The following is a 27,887-nucleotide window of genomic DNA, read 5'->3' on the forward strand; positions in this document are numbered from 1 at the left end:
CGCAGACGCGAAAAACGCAACAGGCGCGAGACGCCTGTAGAACAACTCTGTTTGGCTTCCACACCCTGCATTGGGCTGTTGTCGAAACCCATTGCGTTTTTTTATTTATTACAAAGAAAACCAGACGCTTCTTGTTCCCGCATATCTCGGCGAGTGTCCTTTCAGGAATCATCGATGTAACGACTGGGAAAGAACAAAAAGAAAGAGAAGCAAACAGATTAGGCGATGGAGTTTGAGGACGTGATCGAAGAGTTGGGGGGATTCGGCAGGTTCCAGAAGCTGCTCTTGTGGATGTTCCTTTTGCCGTCGCAGATGCTCTTCCCGTTCTTCTCGATGAATCTCATCTTTCTCCTATCGGAGCCCGACCATCGATGCGTCGTGCCGCAGTTGGATGCCCTGGACATGAACGCCTCCCAAGTGGAAGTGATCCGGAGGCTGGTGGTCAGTGAGGATGAGTGCTCCATGTTGCCTCTGTGGGATGTGAATTCGACGACACAGCGCCTCCCCGATGCCGTAGGAGATGCGCACGCTCCTTGGAACGCGTCGTGGTTTGTGAATGAAAGCGCGCCGAGGAGGCCATGTGAACTCTTTCGCTACGACGACCTGCATTATGACGAGACGGTGCCGACAAAGGTAAAAAAAAGTGGCCATTCTGCTGTAAGGAACAGTTTATACCTTTTACTAGTAATCTATGGCTTGGGTTCGATCGTGGAATGATGACTTGACCTCTAGCCTCTAACGCCGCGGAGAAGATTGTAACCATTTATTTGTCTGAATGTCTGAACAAGAATGGTTGTGTTTGCTACTGCTATTCCATGCAAGTCTTCTTTTACGGTCGTTGGAAAAATTTTGCAAGCTAGCTTTAAAGTTCTTGTCCGTAAAAACTTAAACGTTAACTTTTTTTTATAGAAAACGTAAAGCAAACGATTTCTCCTTTCTCCTTTTGTGCAAGGCATTTTCCCTGGTTGACATAGTCTCTCGAAAAGCCGCACTGAACGAAAAGATAATCGAGAAACAAATATTGAATTATTTATATATGCCTTCTTGGTCGGGCTTCTTAATAAAGCAATTTATAATTTTTTTCAAAGAATAATTCAAAAGCGCAGATTGGTACCCACGTTGCGAATTATTTTTTTCAAAATCAGTGCTGCATGAAGCGAGAGATCTTGTGCAGACTAAAACGAAACCGCAAACCTACTCTGATGCTTTCCTTTACAGCTTCTGGCAGCGCAAGCAGTATTCTCTATTCCAGGGAAATGTTCCGACTTTTCGAAATGACGCCTCCGTAATACGGACACACGCCCTTCAAACGTACGGCGCTGCAATCTGGTCACTGCGAAGGACGAATGTACCCGAGCAGCGAATTCGTTGCCAAGTCCGACGACAACTCTTTAGGAAAGGGCGTATCGCTGACGCCATTGCTTCAAGGCCAGTTAGTTCGCCCTTCTTACACACCGACTCTCCCTTTACTTCAATTATGCCACTCGCCGAAGGCGCGCAGCTGCTTTCAGGTCCTTAAGCGAGCTTAACATAAAACGAGATGCGCAGTGCTGCTGCTTGCGCGTGCGTGCGTGCGAGCAACCCGTACTTGCTGATTCTCAGAAAGGCTGGCTTGGAAAGGCTAGCCTTGAAACGTTAAAGATTTGTGAGCTTCCTTCCTTCAAAACAGAACTGTACAGCTGTGTAATTAAACGACCTCTCTCACTTATTGGTGCGTTGTATATAGAATAGGCTTTATTTTATTGAAATCTTTCTGAAAAGAGTTTTCGGTGCGCTTAGGTGCCTCTGCCTTTGCACTACGGCACGCAGCGAGCGCTCCCGGACTGAATAAAATGAATATAGGGCCGTATTTTATAAGCTGCTCATTTTCCGTTGTCTATTTAGCGTCAATTCAGTCATATGTCAGGGATCACTCAGGTATGCCCACGGCTTTCAAGCGTGTGTGCGGCAAGTTACCCGACCATTGGGCGGTTGGCGACCAGACCTCACCATTGGCTGAAATTGGATGAAATGTTCAGCCAATGGTGAGGTCCGGTTGCCAACCAACCAATAGCCGGGTCGCTTGCCACAGACGCTTGAAAGCCGCGGGCATACCTTAGTGACCACTAACAGAGGACCTAATGGAAGGGAAATTCTTTTACAAAAAAAAGAAGGAAATACTTCTATCTTTTTTTTTTTTTGCTAAGAATGGCAGTTGTGTACTTTCAGCGTTTTGTACTGACCGCGCATTGTTGTGATGACCGTGGTCCACCCACAAGCGCTTGCGCTTCTGCGGGCACACGGTATGTACTGCATATATATATATATATATATATATATATATATATATATATATATATATATATATATATATATATATATATATATATATATATATATATATATATCTTTCAATAAAATTCCTGTATGTATGTATGTATGTATGTATGTATGTATGTATGTATGTATGTAAAAAATGCACAACGGAAACAGGACAGCTTATATAGAATACGGCCCTAAATCAAACATTCCTAAATTCCATGTTAACGCTACCCGAAGTAATCCGAGGCAGGCTATTTATAGTCAGTAGAAGACAAATACGAAAGCAAAGTCGCGACCCAGCCAGTATATTCGGTCTATATAAACATACCGTTGCTTAAATGAGTTACATGATGTCCCGAGCGCAAGGCAGTCCATAGATGCAACTTGCACTTTCTCTGCAGCAGTATGGCGGTAAAGGGCAGGCCTTCATAAATCATTAACAATTCTTCATATCTGACATCTGTAGAAAGACTTTTTTTCTTGAAAATATTATAAACTTTTAAACTTCAGCCTGCTAACAAACGACACAGTCCTTGAAACACCACAATGCCGTAACTTCTGCGAGGGTTGCGGTAAGACCATAAATCAGAACCCCACTTATCTTATTAAAAGGTTTTACTTATGTTTCTGTGATTACGTAGTATCAAGCTAAAACCCTAGCGGGGTCAAATTGACGCTCCATTAACTATGCCAAGCATTCTACTCAGGTGACGCGGCAAACGAAATAAGGTACCTGGGATCTGATCAAAAACGCGACTTATTTGCCGTTACTGTTGTTCTCGTTGTGTCCTCAAATTTTATTCTAATTAATTTCGTGGTAGTTCTACCCGTGGTAGTTCTGCAAAGTACGGTCGGAAGCAAAAGCAATGTATACCACGTGAACTTGCGCCAGATTACGTGGTAAATTCGCGTCTCTGCCACGCCTGGTGTCGAAAAAGGAGGTGGAAACATTTTTATCTACAGGCATGTCGTCTTTAGCAATAACCACACTTCTGCTTATCGAAAACAGCAAAAATTGACGCTGCAATGCAGTCAAAGCTTACCTGGTATACGCCACTTTGGCACCTGATCCTACATCCTCAGCTAATTAGGCACGATACCCCTCAAATAACATAAACACAAAGCAACAACTCTCTAAGCAGCCAAGCATAGTTGCTCGAGTAGTTAAGTGTTCTCTCCTGACATGCAATTATGATAGAAATACACAGCGGCCATCTCTTTTAATTCACTACTAATTTTACCGGAGATTACATTCGTTAAATTAGTGCTAAGTTCTAAAAAATGACGTACATGTTCGAGAAATATTAACGTAGCGTATGTGCCACGTTAATATTCGTAATGTGCAGAAATTGTATCCTCGAGGCTAACAACACCATCGGAAAATGAAAAGCCTCTGTGGTTTCTTTGTTTTTGGGAAGCTTTGTCAGAACTATAGGTGCATATGTCCTCAACACGCAGTGGGACCTGGTCTGTTCTCGCGGTCATCTCCCGAGCTTGGTGTACTCTGTTGGCACTGCGGGGAGCGTCATCGGAACTGTCTTCATTGGTGCCATGGCTGACAGGTAAGTTCATCAGAGCACACAACGACCAGCACTCATTATTTTCATGTTCAACGCTGTTCTTCACTTACTCTCTGCTCCCTTTTCGTTTATTTGCTTACATGGAGTTTTCTCTTTTTTTTTTACAGCGTCATATCTCATTGCGATACCATCCCGAGATCTCGCAGACGTCGTATGCATGAAATGATGTCATTGGTAGCGAGGTCACATGACCCACAAACACATCCTCCTTTCACAATCTTTCTTGGACATTCCTTAACACAATCATGTGACGCTCTAATTCCATGTTGATGGTGTGTTTTGTTTTGGAGAGGGTGGGGGGGGAGGGGGGTAAAGGACATCTGTGAAAAGAGAGCGGCATAGCACCTGCTTTGCCGTGAACTCAAGGTGGGGTCAACGACCCACTGTACAAGCATCTCACCCCAAAGAAGCCGAGCACCAAACAGGAGGAAAGCTGGTACCCATTGTATCACCGCCTAAATACATATTACATTTCGTGAATGCCCTCCCTTTATCCTTTTTGTTTGTCCTCAGCCTGGCCAAGTTGACAGCACGACAGAAGCTTCTCCCAGTCGTTAGTGTCTTGAGAGAGGAGAGGCGCAATTTTATCTTTGCAAACATCAAACTTTATCGCTTCATCAGTTCTTATCCCGCTCTCACTTAAATTTTATTCCCAACAAAAAAGCCGTAAACAACGGGCAGCTATCTCAATATCCAGGAAAAATTAATAGCGCTGTCGCGGTACATGGTGACCTTTCAGATAAGGCGCGTCACAACGCTCGCCCTGAGAGTAACACCTGCGTTGGTGCTCCCTTATCGCGCGTCCGGCGCGAAACAAAGTCGGAAAAGCTACTGGAAAATGGCAAGGCCAACGCTGCTGCAGCTTTTCGCGGGGTAAATACAATAAAAAATAATAAGAAGAGCACAAACGAAAAGGATGCAGGCCATGTACACAAACCGAATAAAAGCCACAACGGAGATATCTTTAACACAGCACTCCACGCCTTGATGACTACACGTGGACGCTAGCGCTCTCAGCTGCTCTTATTATGGACACCATTTGTTATAGCGTCTTGGGATTGCCCCTTCAGAGTATTAGAAGGGTGTCACCAGAAAAAAAAATTGTGTGGTCACTTTTTAACAAGCACATGGTTTGGTATGTTCCTAACACCGGGGCTGTAGTCATAGTACACTGTTGTACGCAGCTAAAAAAAATTATATCGTAGTAAGGTTCAAACCACAGGACTCGAGCAATAAGATCTGTTCCTCAGCTACATTCGACACTTCTGTGAAAAAAAATGATATTATCAGGGCAGCACTGAACTGACCCAAATTCAGCTAGGCTTTGACTTGACGGTGTTGCCCTGGCAAACCTAGAGACAAGTGATCGGTCACTTAAATGTGCACAACGGTGAAAATGATATTATCAGGGCAGCACTGAACTGACCCAAATTCAGCTAGGCTTTGACTTGACGGTGTTGCCCTGGCAAACCTAGAGACAAGTGATCGGTCACTTAAATGTGCACAACGGTGAAAATGATATTATCAGGGCAGCACTGAACTGACCCAAATTCAGCTAGGCTTTGACTTGACGGTGTTGCCCTGGCAAACCTAGAGACGTTTAAATGTGCACAAGGGTCAAATTGAAGTGTGCCTGTATGCCTACTGTGTGCCTACAAGTGCGCTTTTAACCTATAAAAGGCAAAAAAAATAATACACATGGGGGTATTGCCACCATTGGTTGTTTTAGCAAGCTGACAGCGGTGACGCCGAGACATTTTTACAGCGAAATGCTGTTATACACTATGCTCAACTTCGATCAGTATCGTGTACTCGTGAACAGCCTCCCAGCTGTTGTTGCTGCTGTACCGTCCGTGATTGACACATACCCGCGAGAGGGACTATTCAAACAAGAAAGAATTCGAAGCCTGATATAGCACGAGCCGTCCTCAAGCGCCCTTTTCCACTTTGTCTTTTTTTTTTTGCGGCTCAGAGCCGAGGTAGCGCGGGGCTATCGAATCAGCCGCCGTAGCCCGCTGAGATGCGGCGTGCCCGTGAGGGGGAGAAGGAACGTCGGCGACGGCAAAGTCTCGTCGTACGTGAGGTGGAGGGCTTCGCAGTCAAACCGAAAATCATCGCCAGATGAACGCTGCTCATGTTCGGAAGAGAGAAAGATAAAGCATTTACTGCACGACCCAGGTCTGGGTCGCCTCTCATTTCAGTGAGTTGCGGACGGAGCTTGACGCGGTATGTTTGTTGCCCAGTACAAGGGAGAGGGGGCGGGGAAGGGGGGGGGGGGGGGGGGAGGGTATGGCCGACGAACTATATCCAGCATCCCAAGAGTAAGAGCGAGGCATCAGGACTAGCTGCTCCCTGAGCCGCGCACAGACCGTACACTGAGCAACCGCTTGCTAAGCGTGTCCTAACTAGAATGAACATTGGGCTCGCAAAATCAAGTCGCAGCCGGAACGCCGCCGAGGGGAAAGCTTTTCGCTGAATTTTTCGCGTTTAGCAGTAGCTTGGTCGCTCTTGTTTTTAATGCGAAAGCATTAGAGTTGCGACACCAACACCCCGCCGATGTCCAGTGTCACGAAATTAGCTGATTGGTGAAGAGAGAGGACGTAAACTTGTGACGTTATCACAACCTGCTCACCTGGTTGTGAGCAACCTAGTTTCTATACACCAACCCACGCCGTGCTATCTAGGCAGCGGCGACCCGCTACAAAAGGCACAGCCACGTCACCATCACCATGATCACCGGATAGAGAGTAAAATCAAAAATCATAAAAAATGCGATTTATGCCAATTACGGCACCGCCACAGCATAGCGGATACCTGCTACTGCAGCATAGCAGTCCGCATGTGACGGTTCGTAGACCTACAATTGTAAAGAAACTGACTCAAACACGCGTGGAAGTTGCAAGAGAAGCTGCGACAAATTTTAAATTTAATGCTTGATAGTTTTGTTTGTCTTTGTGCGCGGTTCTCTAAGGTTAGGCTAAGCTTCAATTCATGCTCTTCCAACCTGCGATCACAAAGCCCTTTCTCGCCTTGACGCCACGGGTTCGAAATGTCCCATTTTTAACTCCAACTTCACCCGCCGCGGTGGCTCAGTGGTTAGGGCGCTTGACTACTGATCCGGAGTTCCCGGGCTCGAACCCGACCGCGGCGGCTGCGTTTTTATGGAGGAAAAACGCTAAGGCGCCCGTGTGCTGTGCGATGTCAGTGCACGTTAAAGATCCCCAGATGGTCGAAATTATTCTGGCGCCCTCCACTACGGTATCTCTTTCCTCCTTTCTTCTTTCACTCCCTCCTTTATCCCTTCCCTTACGGCGCGGTTCCGGTTTCCAACGATATAAGAGACAGATACTGCGCCATTTCCTTTCGCCATAAACCAATTATTATCATTATTATTAACTCCAACTTCCTCAGCAACAAATGCGTCTTCACCGTCTAACAAACCAGTGCCGCAAAGGGGGCCGTGTAGTAGGTTGTCAGTAAGAACGAGAATTGCGTGGTGTAGCTCTTCAGCGCCCCTTTATGACATTTCTCATGCAAATGCACGTATTTTATACTTATTTGTGGGTGTGCTTTCAGCGAGGGAGGTTATTGGATTTAAGAACTCCATGATGCAGGGTGTGCGGACTTATTCTCATGGAAAAGGTCGTTAGTGGATTCGAACAAATCTTTATTTCCTCACTAGAACTTTACTTTCCGTTCTTGTTTTTGTTTTTGACTTTTTTTCCTGAATAGTATATGGCCTAAAATATTAGCTGTGAGCTATCTGTACAAGTTAGTGCGTTCTGCGTCGTAACGTTTATAGAAACTAACTCATTTACTTCATTGTTGGTGACAGTGGACTTTTGCCGTTTTACCTAACTTGTTTCATTGCATGAAAGAAGAAACACTCTGTTAGGAGGGCAGCAAGAGATCTAAAAATTCTCCCCCAACGCTACATCATTGTTCAACTTTATAGCGTTAGCTACGGGACCTTCAAGTGTTTAGATCGGTGTGCTCATCAAACGTGGAGAGGACCAAACCTAAACAGCCGCGGATGTCTTCTTTCCGAAAACATCCCTACTAAGACACAAGCAGCGCCATCTGCCTCATGGGTTTTCCACTACTACTGCGATTTACAGCCACCTTCGCTATATCTGGTATATTTTCTTCTTATATCAGTTAATAAACTTTATAAATGTGTGCATCACAACACGACGGATCATTTGACACCATCCGGACCCCAGCGACAAATGGCTCGGCCGTAATGGCCGCCTGAGGGTCCTCGGAATGCGCGGTTTGGGGACGGAAAGGTCGTCGTTGCGAATCCCATAAATATTTTGGGCTTCATCGCAAGTACTAATTTTATTCTCAAAAACATGTCAAGTCACTTGACACCACTTCGAATATTCTGCGTCGAACGGGTGGCCCCCCAATTTTATGAAAATGGTGGTCGGGGTGGTGGTTGGTCCCACTTAGATGGCCGCCATATTGGCACATATATAACGGATCGAAAGTTTAGGCATCAAATGAGGCGCTACGCGCCAACTGTTGCTGTGTTATATAGTATGGTCACGTGGTTACTGCTTTGGTCACTTTGACCTTAACTGCACGCAGACGCGTCCTTGACAAACATAAGTAGTAAGAGTTAACGCTCTTAGAAACCGGTTAGAACAGCGATGTCACCAAGGCACCAAAACCAAGCACACTTTCATTACGATGACTCCTTGGCATAACTGAATTCCTTTGGATGGCCTCAATTTTCTTAATCTCTGTTACCTTGCAAGGATTCCACACAAAACAAGCATAGTCAAGAATGGGTCGGATTAAGGATTTATACATATTAACCTGGTTTCCTTCGGAGCCTGAGCTAATGTTCGTCTAAGATGTCCTAATTTTTATAGGGCTCTATTACAAATGAAGTCAATATGTTTGGACCATGATATATGTTGGATGTAAAAATGATTTCAAGATACTCGTACTCGGACACGCCTTTGAATAGGCATATTATGAAAAAGAGTAATCAAAAATCGATGAAGATGATTTATTTCTGAATGCCATGACAACAGTTTTACGAAAGTTGATACTCATCTGTCAACTTTAACATCACCTGCAGAAGCTTTCACACCACCTACTCGTACAACAATTACACAAACAACGCTCACAGTTCAGTTTCGGGGTTCTTTCTAGGCTCACGTAACAAAGTGGTTATCAGTGCATAGATGAGTCATGATCACAATGAACGCGACCAGTGTATCAGTGGCCTCCACATACAATCACGGTATTCACCGAGACAAAAAAAAATGTTTTTGCAAGGTGCTGAAATGCATTTTTTTCTCATTATCCGTTTTCTTCCAGATACGGCCGCAAGCCGGTCTTCTTCGCCATCGTAGCGGTGGCCGTGTTCTCGGGCTTCGGCTCAGTGCTGGCCACCAACTTCGCCGTCTTCGTCGTCATGCGCTTCATCAACGCGCTGCTGGACCCCCAGATCGACCAGGTGCCCTACATCATTAGTGAGTGCGGACCCCACATGTGCATACGCGTTTGTGCCGAGACGTTCGTCTGTGTACTTTCAGATTTTTCTGCGATAGTGCGTAGTGTGAGGGCAATGTTAACTAGTGTGTGTACAAGACATATGCTGCATGTGGAAGACATGTGGTGCATGTTCTACAAGTTGTCTACGCGAGATGAGTGCCACCCAGTGTCTGTGTGGTCCCCTTTATAACCCAGACAACCCCAAGCAATCTATTGTGTTATGGCATCATCACCTTCCATTCGCACCCTCACTCTCATTTTACTTTCCCCTTCCCCAGTGTGGAGTAGCAGGCCAGGGTCACCTTACCGCCGGCTGGCCTATCCACCTTTGCTTTCATTAAATTACCCCCTCTCTCTATCTCTCTCTCACACACACACACAATACACACTGCTGCAAATGACTGGAACGCTAACATACAGTGCTAGAAAGAAGGCGTAGAAAGAGACCCGGCGCGGCATCGTTGGACGTCACCTATTTCTTGCCTTCTATTCCTTTTAATTTTTTTTCCTTGGCCACTGACATGAGGCAGCTCATGTCAGCTCATGTCAACTCAGCTCTGAGTGCTGACGACTTCCGACGACCCTGACAGCCTGTAATGACTTACGCTAATGCAGTAGCTTTTTAGTGTATTAATTATTATTATTATTTTCTTTGCCTCCACTTCACATTTTCTCGGCTGCTGACCCGAAAGACGCGGGTTCGATCGCAATCGCGGCGGTCGCATTTCGATGGAGGCGAAATGCTAGAGGTCGGTGCACTGTGCGATATCAGGGCACGTTAAAAAAACCCAGATGGTCGAAATTACCCGGAGCCCTCCACTGCGGCGCCCCTCATAGCATTAGACGCATTTGGGGCCTTAAACCCTATAAGCCATCAACCCTGTCATCAGCAGGAGGGAGTGAAAGAAGGACAAGGAGGAAGAGGTGTCGCAGCGAAACGCTGCGAAATGTGTCCGGTCGGACCGGGTTGCTTAACTTCTCCTGTTTCATTAAAGTCCTTCTCCTCCTCTCTCCTCAGCACCATTTCACCCACTGCACCACAGTCTCAGCGGCCGATTGTTTATCCAACCCACCTGATTACGCTTACTCCCGTGACGCTGGCCGAGAGGGGTTTGAATCTGCGGTTCCTTTCGAACGACATACTGATGCCAAAAGCGATAAATTCTGAAAGCAGACCAAGGTTGCTCGCGTCTTCTTTAGGATCTAAACAAAATATTTATTAAGCCTTGCTGGCACTTGGTTCTTGTCTTCCCGCCTTCTATGCGCACAGACCGCCAAACCTTTTGTCGCCTTAGAATTTGGTATACCTACTCTTTTACGTGCGCCCCCTCCCCGCCCCCAATGAAATGCAGCTGCTTCTAGGGTGTGTGTCCATGAAGTGCCAGAGCCCCACTGAACCACTGCTGCTTCCGGAGTGTGTTCATGCAATGCTGCAACGCCACCGAACCGCACCTTTATTACCTACTCCACTGGACCACTGCTTCTGTCCGTGTGCGTGGCAATGCAACACTGGAGCCCCGCTGTACACCATTTTTACTTCTCTTGAACCCGGCTGAATAACTGCTGCTTGTCGGGTGTGTCCGTGCAGCGTTGGGACCCCACTAAACGCCACTGAACCCTTGCTGCTTGCAGCGTGTGTCCACACAGTGCTGGACCCCGTTAAACCCCACTTTTGTTACTCTGAAACCCCACTGAACCACTCCTACTTCCCGGGCATGTTCCATGCAGTGCTGGAACTGGTCGGCGTCAAGCAGCGCACCCTCATGCTGGGAGTGGCGTGCATGGGCTGGACTCTGGGCATGTGCCTGCTGCCGCTGGTCGCCTACCTGAGCCGCACCTGGGTGATGCTGGCCACCGTGTGCGCCTCGTGCGCGGTGCCACTCTTCTTGTATCTGAGGTGAGCTTCCAGACGTCCCTCACTTAGACTGCCCCGCGCGGCTCCGCTAGTGAGCCGAGCAGCCTTTCTTCGTCCTTGACGGGCCGCACGTGTTCGTTGTAGGATCATCCCCGAATCTCCGCGGTGGCTCTTGTCGCAGGGCCGGCTGCCCGAGGCCTCGGCCATACTGCGCAACGTCGCCGCCAGCAACAAAGTTGAACCTCCGATAGACCTCGACCAGAAGCTCAAGGTCAGTGTTCTGGGCCGACAAAGCCTCAAAATGGACCACTTGTTGATCCTTTACCTTCTCTGCCATTTCTTCTGATGCTGCTTCCTCCAGATTCAAAGAAATATCATGTACTGCTAGGCTGCAAAGGACCGCACTTCGAGTGCTTTCTTTATAAGTTAGCAAGCAGGTATTGATAGTTAAGAGTACTTGCTTCTGTCATACCCTTATTATCTAGCTTTTAACGCGCTAGCTCTTAATCCATAGGTTCCTAAGCAAAGAATGTCGCTGTCGTCGCAGCAGTAGTAAATAAGCGTCCCTGCAGCCGAACTTGACCGGGTACAGAGAGACTGGGGAGACACTCGGCCCAAACGTGCTATCAACAAACCGCGGCATGATCATGTGACCACAACGTGAACATTCGCGTGACCACCCATGGCACATCGCGCCACCTTTCCCAAAACAAACGTATTGAAGTTTTCCGGAAAAGGTGTGCTTGTGTTCGTAGTCAATTCGGGTGACCGGGGCGAGAGGAACGATAGATGGAAGGGGTCTTGCACGGGCACCCTGTACAAACTGCACCTTTATGTGTGCAGGGGTGAATTTATGGCTGTCTTAGACGTGGTGGTTGGGGGCAGAGGTACCATTTAAGCACGAATTTCTTGGACTTTTTCGTCGAAAAAAATGTGGTTCATAATGTTTTTTCTATGTACAATTTCTCGCTGGACGCTGGGCAGGCGAGCTTCCCCTCGCCGCCATTAAATTTGCCTCTGTCCTTGCGTAATCACTATCGCACGCCAGTTAGAGCTGATATTCGACTTTATAAATTATGCAGTGGCCATTACCAATTTATGATCATCTTGCGCATTACACAAGTCTGAGTTCCATTATTAGGATCCAACCTCTTTTAACGGCAGACCTTCCACGTCTGCATCGATGCATTTTGAGAGGGCAGCTCTTAGGAGGCTGTTCCTGCTTTCCGTGTCGTGGTCAGCATCATCGTCTTCTTTGGCGTAATCATCGGCGTTGTAGCCTTAACCGGTTGTCCAAGTAGCAGAGCGAATGCCACCTGAAGGTGGCTGCGACGGGTTACCGCGGAAGGTGGCTAGCAGCGTAACACGCTACCTGCAAGCGGTGGCAAGTGGCGTGTGAAGAGCTGCACTCAAACTTATCATTACCCACTATCGTAACCAGCTGTAAACTTCTTTTTAATTTTGTGCACTGATTTCTCCCGTCGAACACTGCCAATGGACCCTTGTGCTCAGATGCTTGTCCACAAAATTATGTCCGCCAATTTTGCCCGCATCGAGTGCACAACAGAATTGAGGTGAGTACGCCGAAACAGTCGAAGAAATCACATCGTAAAAAGCATAGCTACCCCGTCCTGTGCCGCATGCGATGCACTGAAGCCTTCTTTGAACGTTTCAAAGCAGCGCCTACAGCTACTGCCTTTTTTAGTGCATGATCGCTCTGTTATTCTGCCGAAAAAAAGACAACTGAAATGGTTGCTTTGTCAAAACACACTTTTTGTAGTATTTTGGGATATGAACTTATATTAACTAAAGAAGTATTTGCAGTAACACCAATTTTTTTTTTCAGTATTGCGTTGTCTGTTGTTGCACCGACAGACGAACACAAAAGTAATGCACAACTTTACTACTCTACGACAGAACGTCAAAAAACTTTTGTCGTATTTTTCGACTTGGTAATAGTGCTATTTCACTATTTCACTGCAAACTTTCAAATTTTTTGTGGTTATCTATTTCAGAAAGTTCAGCAAGCCATCAGCGCCGAAGAGGAAGAGGAAAAATCGGGCTCCTTTCTCGACCTGATCACTAAGCCCAAGATACGAAAATGTCTGCTCATTCTCACGCTTGTGTGGTGAGCCACTAGGCCATTACCTCCGCCTGGCAACCTCCATTAGACATATGATATAAAACTAACTGCTTATAATGGTGCTGTCATTTGCTTTTAATCAAAAATGTATGCTGTCGACATACAGAAAACATACCAATGGCGAGCGGTTACTAGCAAATTAAAGAAGCTGTTACAACTGCGTCCAGGTGAATAAGAAATAGTTCGAGTGCATTTGCTCAGCACCCTCAAGTTATGAACAGCAGCTGGTCAATCCGTTTTTAAGAAAGAAGTACTAGTGGCAATTTTTTTTTATTCCTTAAACAGTTGTTTAGGTAGTCGTCAATGTAGTTCCTCTAACATCTGATATTTTTTAGCAGTACTGTTACCTATGGGGCTAAAAAACTTGGAATGCAGGCTGGTATTAAAATGAGGCCAGTGCCGCGACTTACGAGAAGAAAAACTACAGCTGCAACTTAATTTCTGAGATGAAAGCAGAAGACTTGTAGTGTCAGTGTGTGGCACATTGCTGGGCCACAGTGCCACTTTGTGCCGTGTGTCACTTCTGCACACGACATGCAGGTGTCGATGATACAGACATCAACACCTGCATGTCCTACGGCAGCGAATACTACAGGTGGAGTGCGCATTGCATGTGCAGATACAAGCAATATGCGAGAGAATATCTCATAGAGTACAATGATTTCAACTCAAATGTGAGAAAAAGCTTACTTCTTGTTCCTTTAATTTTTTTTATGCGCTGGTATTAGAATTCAAACCGCCCATTGACTGCAGGAAAGTGACGTCACGAGACAACTATACGATTTGATGTTCCACGTATCTTCATCGCCTCCGTGTCGCCACCTCTATACACATTCAGGAGAACATCCAGCCACCAACTGGATAAAACGAAAAGTTGTCTGCTCGTGCGCAGACAGACATGTAGAGGTCAGCAAACACAACCATAAAAGAACAACACAAAGCTCAATGTAAAGGCATCAACAGCTTATAATGTTACCGCACGGCTAACACACCATGTAATTAGATGCTCCGCTAATGTTTTTATAGGTGAAGAACCTTCATCTGCAAGTTCTTCGCAGGAAGAAAAAATAAATCGGCACTTTGATAAGCTAAGCGTTAATAGCGTACTATATGGTTGGAATGAAACAAGAGCTCCTCACTTTAGGCTTAGAAAGAAATCAAAAAAGAGGCTTCAGGCCCTGAAAATACTAAATGTTAATTGTAGAAGTGTCATAAACAAGACAACTGAGTTGGAGGCCCTTCTGCTTTTGCACGACCCTAAAATAGCGGTTTTGACAGAAACTTGATTTAATTCCTCTAAAATAAACTAATCACGCGCACAACCTGGACACATTTCTTATTATGTAAATATTTTGTACATATTACTTCTCCCCCTATCCTTTCTTCCTGTCCCCTCACCTCTTTCATTTCATTTCTCTATTCTGCCTGCTATCCTTTATTTCCGCTGCCCCAGCTCAGGTGCCTCAGTATCGATGGCAGATGCCGGGGCTAGCAAACATATTTTCCTTCCTTTTTACTATTATTTTAATAAAACCACTACCACCACCACCACTTTGAGTGTTCCCATCATTACTGCGCACATCAGTATACAAGGCAATTTTCGTAATTTTGCACTGGTCCATACAACGACGCCAGCGTTAAGCACGGAGTTGGCGACGGACACGATGGAAGCCGATCCGGTTCCCCGTTTATTGCTTATATTTCTGGCTGTGCTATCGGCTACAGCTTTCCCTTTTGGCGTACGACGGTGCCATGTCTCTTGCAGGTCTGCCGACAGCTGTGCCTACAGCGGTCTACACATCAACGTGACGCACCTGAGCGGCAACGAGTTCCTCAACTTCCTGTACCTGGCGCTGGTCGAGGTTCCGGCCAACGCGGTCGGCTGGTGGAGCATGGACCGCTTCGGCCGCCGCTGGACCAACGTCTTTTTCGTGCTCCTCACGGCTGCCGCTTGCTGGGCGCCCGTGGTCGCACCCTCGTGTGAGTCACCGCAATTGCTGCAAGCCTTTTTCCTCTGACTGCCGGCGCGGAGGCTTGTTGCGAGCTCGGGCGACACAGTGCGAGACACTTCAGAGGCTAGGTGGTCGTAACGTTCGGCTGCTGAGCACAGTTTCGAGGGTTCGAACCCCGGACGCGGCGACCGCGTTTAGATGGAGGCGAAGCACAAAAGACGCCTATGTGCTGTGCCATCACACTGCGTGTTTAAGAGCAGCAGGTGGTCAAAATTTGTTCGGAGCCCTCCTCCAGTACGGCGATTCTTGATCTCCCCCTACTTTCACTCTTTCTTTCATCCTCTCTCTCATGACGTGGTTGAGGTGTCCGCCGCGAATGAGGCTTGCTGCGGTTTTTCTTTCCTCGTGGAATATCCACATTCATACATTCTCACGTTGCCGTTGGCCAGAGCTTTCCATCCCATCCAAATTCTGGCAAAACCAAGGCACCGCGAAGGCCCAGGATAGCGCTGCAACATCTTCCTGGATGCTTACACACTTATTATCCAGAAATCTTCACAAAGAAGGTCCCGCTCACATCTTGCTACGCGTAGGACGACGATACTGCGCATGCTGGCTGAACATTCCTGAAGTGCGTTGTTCTCTCTCCAAATTTGCGTTTGTTTTAAACTTTCGGCAGTTTCGCACTCAACGCCACAACTGCTTTCCAACTGCCAGCCGCAAGCAGGCAGGAATACAAATGAAGTTACTTGCAGAAAACTGTTCGTAGGGCGTACGTAATACCTCCAAAGGAACAAAGCAATCGTAGGCGGCGAAAGGCTAAACTGCACGTGACATGCATCAGGATCAACTGGCTGCGCCTGCCAACAACGTTCTATTATACAAGGCTCAGATTACGGGAATATATTGCCGCGAACATTCAGGAGCATCCACACCTGTGGGCATTTTTGTCCAAGTGCTCCAGAAGCGTGATGTGGAGCATAAGAAATGAAATTTTAAGTTAGCTCCTTTTTAGGGGCAAGACGCTTGTGCCTGTGCAGCTTGTATGCGCATCAGGCAGAGCTTGAGGGCAAGTGTGGTGATTGAAACTCAGTACCTGCTTTAAAATTTCTCTTGCCTTACTCCGCATAGCATTGTTTGAGTGCTGCACACAATGAGTGCGCACCACTGTACAGCCATCCACACACCTGTCTAGAACGCTCTAACCGCGAGCTGTGTTAATTCTGCAATTATGATAATCGCTGTTTCCTCTTGAGCCCGGTATAGCTTCTAGAGACATGGCGAGCTAAATATGTTTCGTAGAAATGTGCATGCACAACAAGGTGAGTTTTCGAAACCTAGGACACTTGTAAATGACAAAAGTGTACTCCGCGGTGCTCGAATGCTCTAGAACGGTGTGTTGGTGAATGTACATCGGTGGTGACAGTCATTATTTGCTAATAGTGTTGCAAATCTAGCCGGAATCTTACTCGCGTAAAGAACAATGTTATGAGGATGTGCTTCGCGGTTTTAAATAAATAACAATAAGTAAAAACTGTGGGTATACATACAATATTGCGGAAATAAGTACTAATCTAGGAAGCCTCTTCGATCAATGCTTTCTTTAATATCAATATGCCTGCCAGATTATCATTGTTCGAAGCTTGCGCTTTCTCACATACAGACGCTTGCGATTTCTCACATACTGCGCAGTACAAACCGCGTGCATATATCTGTGCATTGCGCCCACACCTTTAGCACCGAAAGACTCCGGCCTAAAATTCAGCCCTTCTTCTATTACCAACTCCCCCATACCCACATTCATGGGCTTCTCTCGGAGCCCCTCCCCTCCTTAATAAATAAATTAATTCTTTAATTCATTCACTTTTTCAATGCGAGCAGCGCAGGCGCCTCATTGACCGGTCATCCGCAGCGTGCCGCCCTCCAGCGCGCTTTCGTACGCTTCGATGGCAGCCCGCGTTACTTCACTGGGGAAATCATCCAATCGGTAGGATAATTCCGCTGCAGCGCCGCGCTGCGCTTCCTGCACCTTCCGCGACGCGGCGCAGCCCTTGCAAACACAAAGTGAACAAGGGAGGGAGAAGCCTCAGGGAGCTTGGCAACGTTTCGACAATGGGACATGTCTTGTTCAGGGCCCCTCCTTACCATAGTCCTTGATAGAACGATAAGCTAGTGAGCGGAAATGGTAAGGAGAGAAGGAGGAGAAGGGTGTGATTCACCATTTTTGGCCAATCTGACAGAATTTGAAAATAAAGGAGGCGTTCTTTTCCCTCAGCCTCACAGAGCAGTCACCTTCCACTCTAGCCCTTGCTCATTTTTGTGTCCTCTTTCTGTGTAAAGTTTGACCTATAACGAGCACTTAGAAAATAACTGTCTGATGTGATGATGATGATGATTATGAATTTTTATGGCGCAAGGGCATCTATGGCCAAAGATGCGCCATGGCACAAGGTATTTTCGATTACTCAAGGTTGGGTCAAAGACCACTTTCCTAAGCATTTCACCCCTGATAAGCCAAGCACCAGGCCAGGGGAAAGCTTGCACCCATTGTATCCCCGGTGGGTACACGGTGGCACTGGGGATCGAACCCCGCACCTCCCGCATGCGAGGCGGATGCTCAACCACTTAGCCACCGCTGCGGTGATTTTATGATGTGTCTGCTCGGTGCGCTGAAACTGCATAAGCGAAGCATCTCTCAGGGGATGCAACTTTGAAGTTTCGCCTCCGTAGGCGAAACTGTCCAATTGGGCTGAGTATAGCTGAAAACACGACAGCTCTAAACAAAAGTGCCCGGGGCTTGACAAGCGTTTTTGATCACGTCATTGCAACCGATCGCCGCTGGAAGGAGAACCAGTTTTTGGTGGCTGGTCGTGAACGGCCGCTACCCTTGCCGCTCTCAACCTGCCCCCTTTCAACTTCAGTCGAATGCCTGTACTGTGCATTTTTACTGCTGTAAAAAGACAGTAAATGCCTCCTATACGTCCACTAACCTGTGAGCTCAAGACATGGCATTCATGCACTCCTGTGCTGCTGTATAACAAGCAATCGACAGATTAAATACCCAGAAAAATGAAAAAAGCAAGCAAAAATACTGCTTGTGCCGCCGCTGTAACCTTAAGTTCCTAGGCTGCGTTTGTTTCGTCCAGAAGTTCCTTAACGGTCTTTAACCCGCATATGTTCCTGTTTAGTATAGACTCCTCCGCGAGAGATGCTAAGGGGAAAGCGGCAGTTTGTATAAAATGTTGATTTGTCAATTTATTTCCTTCTTCCGGTCCTTCGGATTTATATTGTCTCGTAACACAATATTATGATGAAGAATGCAGTAAAAATTTCGAAAACTGATCTTTCTTTTTTAAGTGTCTCGTCGGTTTTTGTCACGGAATGACTCGTCTGATTTCACCTTCCGGGTGACCTGTTTGACTCCAGGGATTACACCTTTGCATATGCTATCGGAGTATTTGATAAACGCTCATGCTTCACAAGTATTCCCTTCCCCTCGGTGCTCTTAGGTTAAGGATAACTTTTTAGCCACCTTCTTGGTTCGGAATGCCAATAACGATAATGTTTTGCTCACCTTATACCTTGATATTGAGTCCGTCCGCTAAGTCCGGCCTTCCGGCGGCTGCTGCCATCGCCTCGGTGATGAACCGCTGGTTTCTTCGTTATTACTTCATGTTTAGGACGCAACGCGCACGCACAATCACAACTATGTCGTCTATCTGCATCAGGGATCCTAAGTCAGTAGGCCAGGTGTCCAGCGAAGGCGTCCTCATGGCCAATTGGCGCGTCTTTTCTCTCCGAATACAGTCTGCTTCTTCCCTGTGCCACATAGCGTGTAGCTGATTCGTATATTACGCCCTGTTGATCTGCATCGTCCCCGGCTCATAGCCTCGGATGCCGTCCATTGCGTTAGGCTGAACAGGGCGCCGGCCTTCCCAATTCGCCCGTAGTCTTCGTTAGGCTTAACACTTACACTGGGTTGAAAACAGTTGAAAGTCCGTAAAAAAGTCGACATTTTTGCTCACAGCACAAAATTATTTATCCACGTGGTCCCTATAGACATTGCTTCACACGAACGCAGTATTTTTTTAGTAGCCACGGTCCACTTCACGCCGTCGAATGGCCCAGGAGCAGGAGCTCGTACACAGGGCGACCGCTTCAACTCTGTCCGCGTCCTCTGTCTTTTCAAATATTGTGCGCAAACCTTGATTCTAAAAGTCCCTGCGCATCGTCCATTCCGGCTTCCCGTCGACGGAGCGCTGTACAGTCTCGGCATCGCCGAGAAAAGATCAGAGCTTCCGATGACTGCAATGTCACAATTCTACAGGCAAGAACAGAAGCTAAACAAGATAGCAAGCACCGGCAAAAGCAGTACGCCGGGTTTATGCGTGCGTGACAGACGAAATCAGCAAGAGTTTATCTCGAAGGGCTTCTTTTTGCTTAGCTAGTCTCTTGACGCTTATAAGCTGCACCTCGAAAGATATCGGCAACGTAATAGCGCAGTCACTCAGCTTCCGTCGCTGTTGCCCTATCACGTTGATCTGCAGTAAGACGCGCTGCATGCCTGGCATTACCCCGCTCTGCAACTGGTGCGAATGGAATGAAGTTCCGCTGTCAACCGCACGTTCGGAAAATGATGGAGCTTGGAAGAGAATAACCAGCCCTTCTGTGGCAACGAGTGCCATTGCACACAAGGGTCTCGTAAAGCTAAAGATGACAGTGTGTACGATTGGTTCCTATAGCTGATAGCGACATCTTTCCAGGACGCCTTCAAGACTGCACCGCGCAATAGTACCGCGCTGCTTACAAATATGGAAGGTATGGAATCCAGGATCCCTTTGGGTGATGGTGGAGCCTCTATACGGGACGTGCCTCTAATGGAGAGGCACAGTGTCTGCCCAGTTCGAAAGGAGAAGGCAAAGAAAAGATGTAAAGGCAGAGAAGGAACGGTGATGTGAGATAGCACTCACAACAGGCACGGAAAAGCAAGAACGCAATGAAGACACAAAATGATATGGGCGCAATCTTTGACGTCACTAATTCAACCGATGGGGCGTGAAATACAGATGCGTTAGTTCAACGGGCCCCTCTTCGATTAAACTGGAGGCTTTTGATTCCGAGCAAATGGCGAGGCAATTGATTGTGGTCCAACTGTTCGACTGCAGATAAGAAGCGAAATGCTCTCGAGTTGGGTCTAGATCCTTTTGGGAAGGTGGCGGGAGGATAGCTTACGTGATTTTCGTCCGTGCCATTTAACAAACATCGTTCTATGGTTCATTGTGACTTGTTTATGCCTCAGCGGATCATGCACTTCCCTTAGCAGTCACTGAATGGAAACATAAAATCTGACACCACTCTCTCAGTTCTGTTTCGAATACGTATTAGTTAGCTCACAAGGCCACCGCCACCACCGTTCCACCGCCCCATCTCACCCATGCCCTGGTGGGCGATAGATGTTATTAATAATAACAATTTGTTTTTGAGGAAAGGAAATGCCGCAGTATATGTCTCGTCTATCGGCGGACACCTGAACCGCGCCGTAAGGGAAGGGATAAAGGAGGGAGTGAAAGAAGAAAGGAAGAAAGAGGTGCCGTAGTGGAGGGCTCCGGAATAATTTCGACCACTTGGGTATCTTTAACGTGCACTGACATCGCACAGCACACGGGAGCCTTAGCGTTCTGCCTCCATAAAAACGCAGCCGCCGCGGTCGGTTTCGAACCTGGGAACTCCGGATCAGTAGCCGAGCGCCATAACCACTGAGAGGTGTTGCTTGACCTTGTGACGTCATCACAACCAGCCCTTGTGGGCCACCTTCATTGGTCGATAGAGGTCACATGACCTTTTTGGCGCCATCACAACCTGCCCCGCGTGGCAGGTGGCCATTAAAATAATGATTCGTCGAGGGAGGTCAAGAAACCTTGTGACGTCATCACAGCTTGCCCACCGGGTTGTGACCAAGGCAACAACCGAGATAGAGAATCAAAATCAAAATTCAGAAAAAAAATGTTATATGTCCTAATGTCGGTACCGTCACCGCATAGCGCATACCTGCTGCTTATTACAGGTACCAGTCTGAATATGGCGGTTGATGGACCGAAAATTTCAAAGAAACCGACGCAAACAAACAATCTGCAACAGAAGCTGCGACAAATTTGAAATCTAATGATAACGCATCCCACTCTTTAGGTGACTGGAGCGTCTTCATAATTTTTCTTTCTTTGCGCGCATCCTTTTGTTAATCCCATCTTGGAGCTCCGTATATTTCAAATTAGCCCCCAGATTTTTCATGTCTGTAGCTCAAGGATGTTGCCACTGTACTCGAAGCACTCCTGTAATGGTCAGTTCGCTGAAAAATTTCTACTGATACAAAATACGGAACATTTAGTAAGTTGCTACATGCTCATACTGGACATAGCCAGCCTGTATATCATACCATCTTTGGTATAAGTTCTACTCATATGTTGTCTTCATTATACGATGACCTCGACGAATGCACCTTCGCTTGCAGCCGGCCTGGTGCACCTGATCTCATCGATCGTGGCCAAGTTCTCCACCACAGCGGCGTACATGATGATGTACCAACAGTCAGCGGAGCTCTTCCCGACGCCGCTGCGCTCCTTCTCAGTGGGAGTCCTCACAGCACTGGCCGCCATCTTCACCGCATCCGTGCCTTACGTTGTCTACCTGGTACGTCTGTAACTTCTGTCGCCAGCATTACCAAAAGTTCGGGACAGCGCTCAGACAGCCTATCGGCCTATCACTTTCTATTCTGCAGCCACTCGTTCATTATCTTTCTTTCTTACGTCACGGATGACGTCAACGCGCTATTTTTCAGCGTTTAAAGCCATGCGCCACGTGGTGGCAGCCAAGGGAACTAGAAGCGCTTGTCTTGGATTCTTGGTAATGGAGTCCTGACCGCATGAACATCTGGGCTGCGAGGAATTCTTCTCACAAAGAAAACATGTGGCTATATTTTTTAACGATTTATTTCCTGGTTCATTCCTTTTTTTCTTCTTCAGCCCTGGTAACCACCTGTGACGTCATTGCTTGACATTTGACGAGCACTGTTTTCCGGCTCCTTGTATCAGGGTTCACTAAAGGCTTTGAGGCAAAGGAATAGGACGGGGAAGGATTACAAAATACAGCCCCTGTCTGTGCAGTGTGACAATTATTGTCTATCAATTCTATTCTTTTGTTACCGCTTGCAGTGCCTACTGGCTTGTTTCGATGACAGCTAGGGCATGACAGTGCCTCAGCCACGGGCAAATGGAGAAAATATACGAAAAATGATCAGAATTAATACATTAGCTCTGTCCTCTTCGGATCCATTGAGTGCGTAACCTGTGCCTTCATTCTTTGCACTGGTCGTATCGTAGTAGTTTTGTTACTTCTGAGACAATGCTTCAGAGGGATACTGATGATAAATTGATGTTGACCTGTATCAACAAATTACCCTGTTCCAAAGGCAAATATGCTATCCTCGCTGAAAATGGAAATTTTATAAGCTAGGAAACGCCAATGAAAGGAGTACTAAGTGAGGCGCATCGGCATAGCTTTGCGGGCGCAGATCCCATCCTTCACAGCTGTGTTCACGGGGTCTGTCTCGGTGCCGAGTAGCGGGAAAATTTTTCATTGCAATCTTCTCTGCTGCAAAAGCGTCTTTTGCTGCAGTAAAAACATCGACGCACCAAGAAAGAGGCATGGAATCGAATTTTTGATAAGATCAAAAATTAGATGCAGCTGTCATCAATGTATTTTTAAGCTGTAGGTGATGAAATTTCGAGTTTTAAGGGGTATCTGTGCCTTTTCTCTGACCCCGCATCTTTTTCCAAAAGCGTAGTCCTTAGTCGCGCACCGAATCTAGTATCTCGGAATTCAAAAAGCGCAAGGCTGGAAAAGCACCTTATGGCCACAGAAGTGCTGACCACATCATGAAATCGTCCACATCGTCCTTCATTTTGTCCGATCTTTTTTTTTCGGATTCGCGTGTTACTTGATTATTTATAGAAGTCTACCATGTGCAAGATTGTTTCTAATATTGACCAAATTGTAAGGTGGTCCAAAGTAGTCTGACAGCCGGAATATCGAATGGCAGGAGAAGATGCTGCGGAATGCCGAGAATTAGATAAAAAGAATTCGTGAACGACTATACTATCCAGATTCAGCACAAAGAAAGCAGTTTTCCTGGAATATGGCTTCGCAGAGCAGTGCACTTGACACGTCTGTGCTTGTTCTGATGGTGAATTCTGTAATGGGGGCAAGTATAGCAAGCGTATACAAATTGGCGCAATATATGATATTCGCGTCAATTTCGTTTAGTTTTCCTTAATTATTTTTTCTTTAATTGAAAGCATATGCTGCTTAAAAGTGCAGTCACCAACCAAGTAGGGTTTTGATCACGTCTCATGGAATCAGCTATGCTCCAACACGTCAACAACATTCCGACTTGATCAACGACCGCATTTTTGATGATATCATAATGTCATGCCTCGCCAGAGAAATTGTCGTCGAACCGTTGGCTCTTGAGGTTTTTAGTTCCTGGTTTCAGTGTCTTGTAATTCTACATTTGATTTTTTAGCTGGTTCAATTGTTGCTCTTACTTTTTATGACGATTTTTTTTTTCATATAAAGCTGTGAGTACCTTACATCTGCCACAAGTGTTCCATTCTTTCAGCAGACCATTGATTCAGGTGTGTTGAAGGTTATGTGTTGCCAATGAACCCCTTTGTGCCTCCTCACTCAGTCTCTTAATCGATGATGCTTTGTTTTGATCGTGGCGATGGGTATGTTTTCAGCATTTATTACTTCTTTCGTGTGAACCAAGCTTCATAATAATAATAATAATTGGTTTTGGGGGAAAGGAAATGGCGCAGTGTCTGTCTCATATATCGTTGGACACCTGAACCGCGCCGTATGGGAAGGGATAAAGGAGGGAGTGAAAGAAGAAACGAAGAAAGAGGTGCTGTAATGGAGGGCTCCGGAATAATTTCCACCACCTGGGGATCTTTAACGTGCACTGACATCGCACAGCACACAGGCGCCTTAGCGTTTTGCCTCCATAAAAACGCGGCGGCCGCGGTCGGGTTCGAGCCCGGGAACTCCGGACCAGTAGCCGAGCGCCCTAACCACTGAGCCACCTTGCGGGTCCAAGCTTCATGCGAAAACACATTTTTTGGTACATTCTTTCTTCTTCCCCTTTAAATAAATACTGCTCATTCACATATCCTACTTCAATTACTGTAACTAAAAACAATAAGGGTTAGAGCCTAACATAACCTTTCAACCACACGCAACATATCGGGGAAAATTTGAAATTATCTTTCGGCCATAGACACCTTCATCCGAAAATAAATACCCGAAAGCATGGTTAAGTTTGGTTCAATACACCAGTATAGAACTTCCCAATCATTGCTCCTTTCGAGGTGGACGGCAGCGCTAACACATAACAGAACACATAACCAAACAAAATAGACTAACTTGCTTGAAAAACTTTCCAATGCGTCTCAAAATAGTAACACGGATCGCACTTTCTAACGCTAAAGTGCGAGAAAGATGCAGATCAGAATTCGATGAGAATAACCGATCACGGCTGTCTATCCAGGGTAGATACGGTGCCTGGATTCCGTTCCTCTTCCTGGCGGTTCTGACCACGGCTGCCGGGATCGCGGCAGCCTGGCTACCCGAGACCAAGGGTTACCCGCTTTGCCAGACAGTCGAGGAGGCCGAGAAGTTCGGCGACGACCAAAAGTTCTTCTCGTTCAACAGGTGAGAGACGAGCCACGCATATAGTGTGCCGCCAAATGAAATTACTACTGTACCTTTACGCCACCGGTTTCGTCTCGTTTCTTCCTTTCTTTCTTTCCTTCTTTCTTTCGTTCATTCTTTCTATTATCTGTCTTTCTTTCTTTCTTTTTTCCTTTCTTCCTTTTTTCTTTCTTTCAAGTTGTCTTTTCTGCCATCTTTTTTCCCTTTATTTTCTTTTTGCTACTTTTCTGCGTTATCACTTTAACGTCCGTCGCTTTGCTCGACAGCAGATCTCGCGACTATTAGTCATTCTCCTTGGCTGCATTATTCTTGAAACTTTGTAGTCGGAGCATTCGTCTTTCTCGAAAGACTAGAGACTTTGTGTCTTCGCTGCAATAATCTTTATAAATCTTGCCTTTAAGTCGTTTTTATCTGTTTGTCACACCAATCACTGGGACACAAAAATCAATGAAAAGGTTCCTAAAAGAATGCAGAATGCTTAAAGCCAGCGTAGTAAGCAAATGTTTGAAGGCAACAGTAATCTTTATAAATCTTGCCCTTAAGTCGTTTTTATCGGTTGTCACACCAATCACCGGGACACAAAAATCAATGAAGAAGGTTCCTAAAAGAGTGCAGAATGTTTAAAGCCAGCGTAGTAGGCAAATGGTGTTGTTACAATTTGAAGAGAACGTCGAACGAAATTGCGCAAAGCGCTGGGTTACCCAAAGGGCTTGAAATGTTACCCAAAGGGCTTGAATTATTTGCATGGAGATAATACCATTCTTTACTGTTTAGTTTTATTTCGAAAGGTTTTCAGAACGGTTTAATTTAAGCTGAAAGTTTGAGCATTGACAGCAGTTGGGTAGCAAGAATTCAAAGAAATAATGAAATAAAGAAGGACTTGATGCATTATGTCAAGCGCATTAATGCAGCAGTGCCCCGCTGAAGGTCGTGGCCTCTATCAGCAAAATGGTGGTGGTGGTAGTGTTTTTTTTTTGCTATTATTTTAATAAAAACCACTACCACCACACCCATTTTGCTGATAGCGGCTTGAACGATGCCACGACCTTCAGCGGGGCACTGCTGCATTAATGCGATTGACATAATGCATCAAGTCCTCCTTTGTTTCATTATTTCTTTAAATTCTTGCTACCAAACTGCTGTCAATGCTCAAAACATTGAACAAAAAGGCGCGTGCACAGGACTGAAGTGGACGGAATTGCAAGAATCTGCCACAGACGTTTTAAAAGGCAGTAGGTTCAACAGGTCATGAAGAGTACTCGCACAAACACGTTCAGTCCTTAAGGAACAGGGGTATGAATAATAGGGGATTTCAGTGGCAACGAGGCAAGAGGAAAGGATCAGAAAAATGTTTGGATCCAGATCAGCATAATGTTTGGAGAAATTGTGGAATTCGGGGAAGGTACGCATATGGTCGAGGAAAGAGCGGGGAAGGTAGGGTATATTCTAATAACTTGGATGCCCAGAAGAATACAGTGCTGGGGGAGGGGAGGGGGGAGGGTAGAGATTAGTCACGAACAGGAAGGTCACTCAGAGATTCTCTGTTGTCGCTTCTCGCTGGGAGGACTAAAGTTGTAATTACGTAGCGTAACAAGACTCCTGCTTATCTGTTCTGCCAACAGGTTAGAAGAGTCCTCCAAGTTCAGACACGGCAAAGAAGACGGCGACAAGAAATCGGTCGAAATGCAGCCCCTGCAGGCTGAAGCATGATTGCCTAGGAGAAACTTCACACACTTCGGCACCTTCTATGACGGGAACCACCGCTCGGAAGACGCTAACCACAGGACGCGCTACCCCATCACGATGACGAAAGGAAATGATCGATAAGGCCGGTTACTTCGTATTTCGCCTGTCATGATAAGGGATTCATGGTACATTTCTATGTATGTAACACAGAATTCACTGCTATCCATCATCCGGGACCACGATCTACGTCAAATCGTCATCAGACCGAACGCTACGCAGCGCCAAGGAGGTACTTGGTTGAGCGGTATAAGCCCTTTCTCATCATTCCAACGGGTGAACCTGTGCCATGACTTGAAACGCTTTCAGCGTTTTCTAATCGCGTTCATCAAGCAGTCCACGGCTGTGGCCACGCAAGTGTCCTTCTACTTCACTGGCCAACTTGTGAGAGCAACCAAAGACAGTCGATCGAATCTTTGCCTAAAGTATAAAGACAGCATTTATTCCAGATGAATGCACCCAATGATATCAGTGCCAAAAATGGCTCATCCTATTTTCTCCGACCCATGTTGACCTCTGCCTAGGTAGCATCCGACCAGATTGTGCTCTATTCTGCTGTTATCAAGATGAGCCGCCATTTTGTTGCATCTTTCTTTCACAGAGTACGCTACATCTGTTAAACCTGCCTAAACTGTACACATTCATCACCTGAAACACTATTAGCGTTGAAGAACAAATAAAGTATAAAACATGTACGCAGTATTCCAAACCATCGTCCACTGCAGCGACGAATGCTCTGCCAAGTTTAACGGCGAGTTTCTTTCATTATTTCACATCTTATAGTGACCGCCTTCCGTTTGGTTGTTGTATAAGTTGTTCATGGAGTAGCTCACAATCACCATCACAAATTATTCTTATTACCAGCCAGGCGAAGTCGACTGGTCAGCAAATATTTATACTCTAAAACAATTACCTGTTCGTAATAACTGAGTCATTTTTTGGTGCATTGTTAAATGGTTCATTTATACATTGTTTCGTAGCTGTTGGATAGTGATGTTCTACAGCAAGATGGGCTACAGGAGCCCAAAGAGCAAAAT

General features: G+C 46.3%; 1 protein-coding gene across 1 annotated transcript; it reads left to right on the plus strand.

Moving 5' to 3' along the window:
- Nucleotide 1: 1 nt before the first annotated feature.
- Nucleotides 2-27,543, plus strand: LOC144099037 (organic cation transporter protein-like). Its single transcript, XM_077632051.1, has 10 exons — nucleotides 2-633; nucleotides 3,760-3,863; nucleotides 9,216-9,370; nucleotides 11,121-11,289; nucleotides 11,392-11,518; nucleotides 13,263-13,375; nucleotides 15,156-15,370; nucleotides 21,851-22,029; nucleotides 24,944-25,107; nucleotides 26,730-27,543. Exons 1-10 carry the CDS (start codon nucleotides 226-228, stop codon nucleotides 26,815-26,817), a joined length of 1,722 nt encoding a protein of 573 aa, XP_077488177.1. The 5' UTR covers nucleotides 2-225; the 3' UTR covers nucleotides 26,818-27,543.
- The last annotated feature ends 344 nt before the right edge of the window (nucleotides 27,544-27,887 follow it).

Source organism: Amblyomma americanum, chromosome 7, assembly GCF_052857255.1.
Source record: "Amblyomma americanum isolate KBUSLIRL-KWMA chromosome 7, ASM5285725v1, whole genome shotgun sequence".
NCBI classification, from domain to species: Eukaryota; Metazoa; Arthropoda; class Arachnida; order Ixodida; family Ixodidae; genus Amblyomma; species Amblyomma americanum.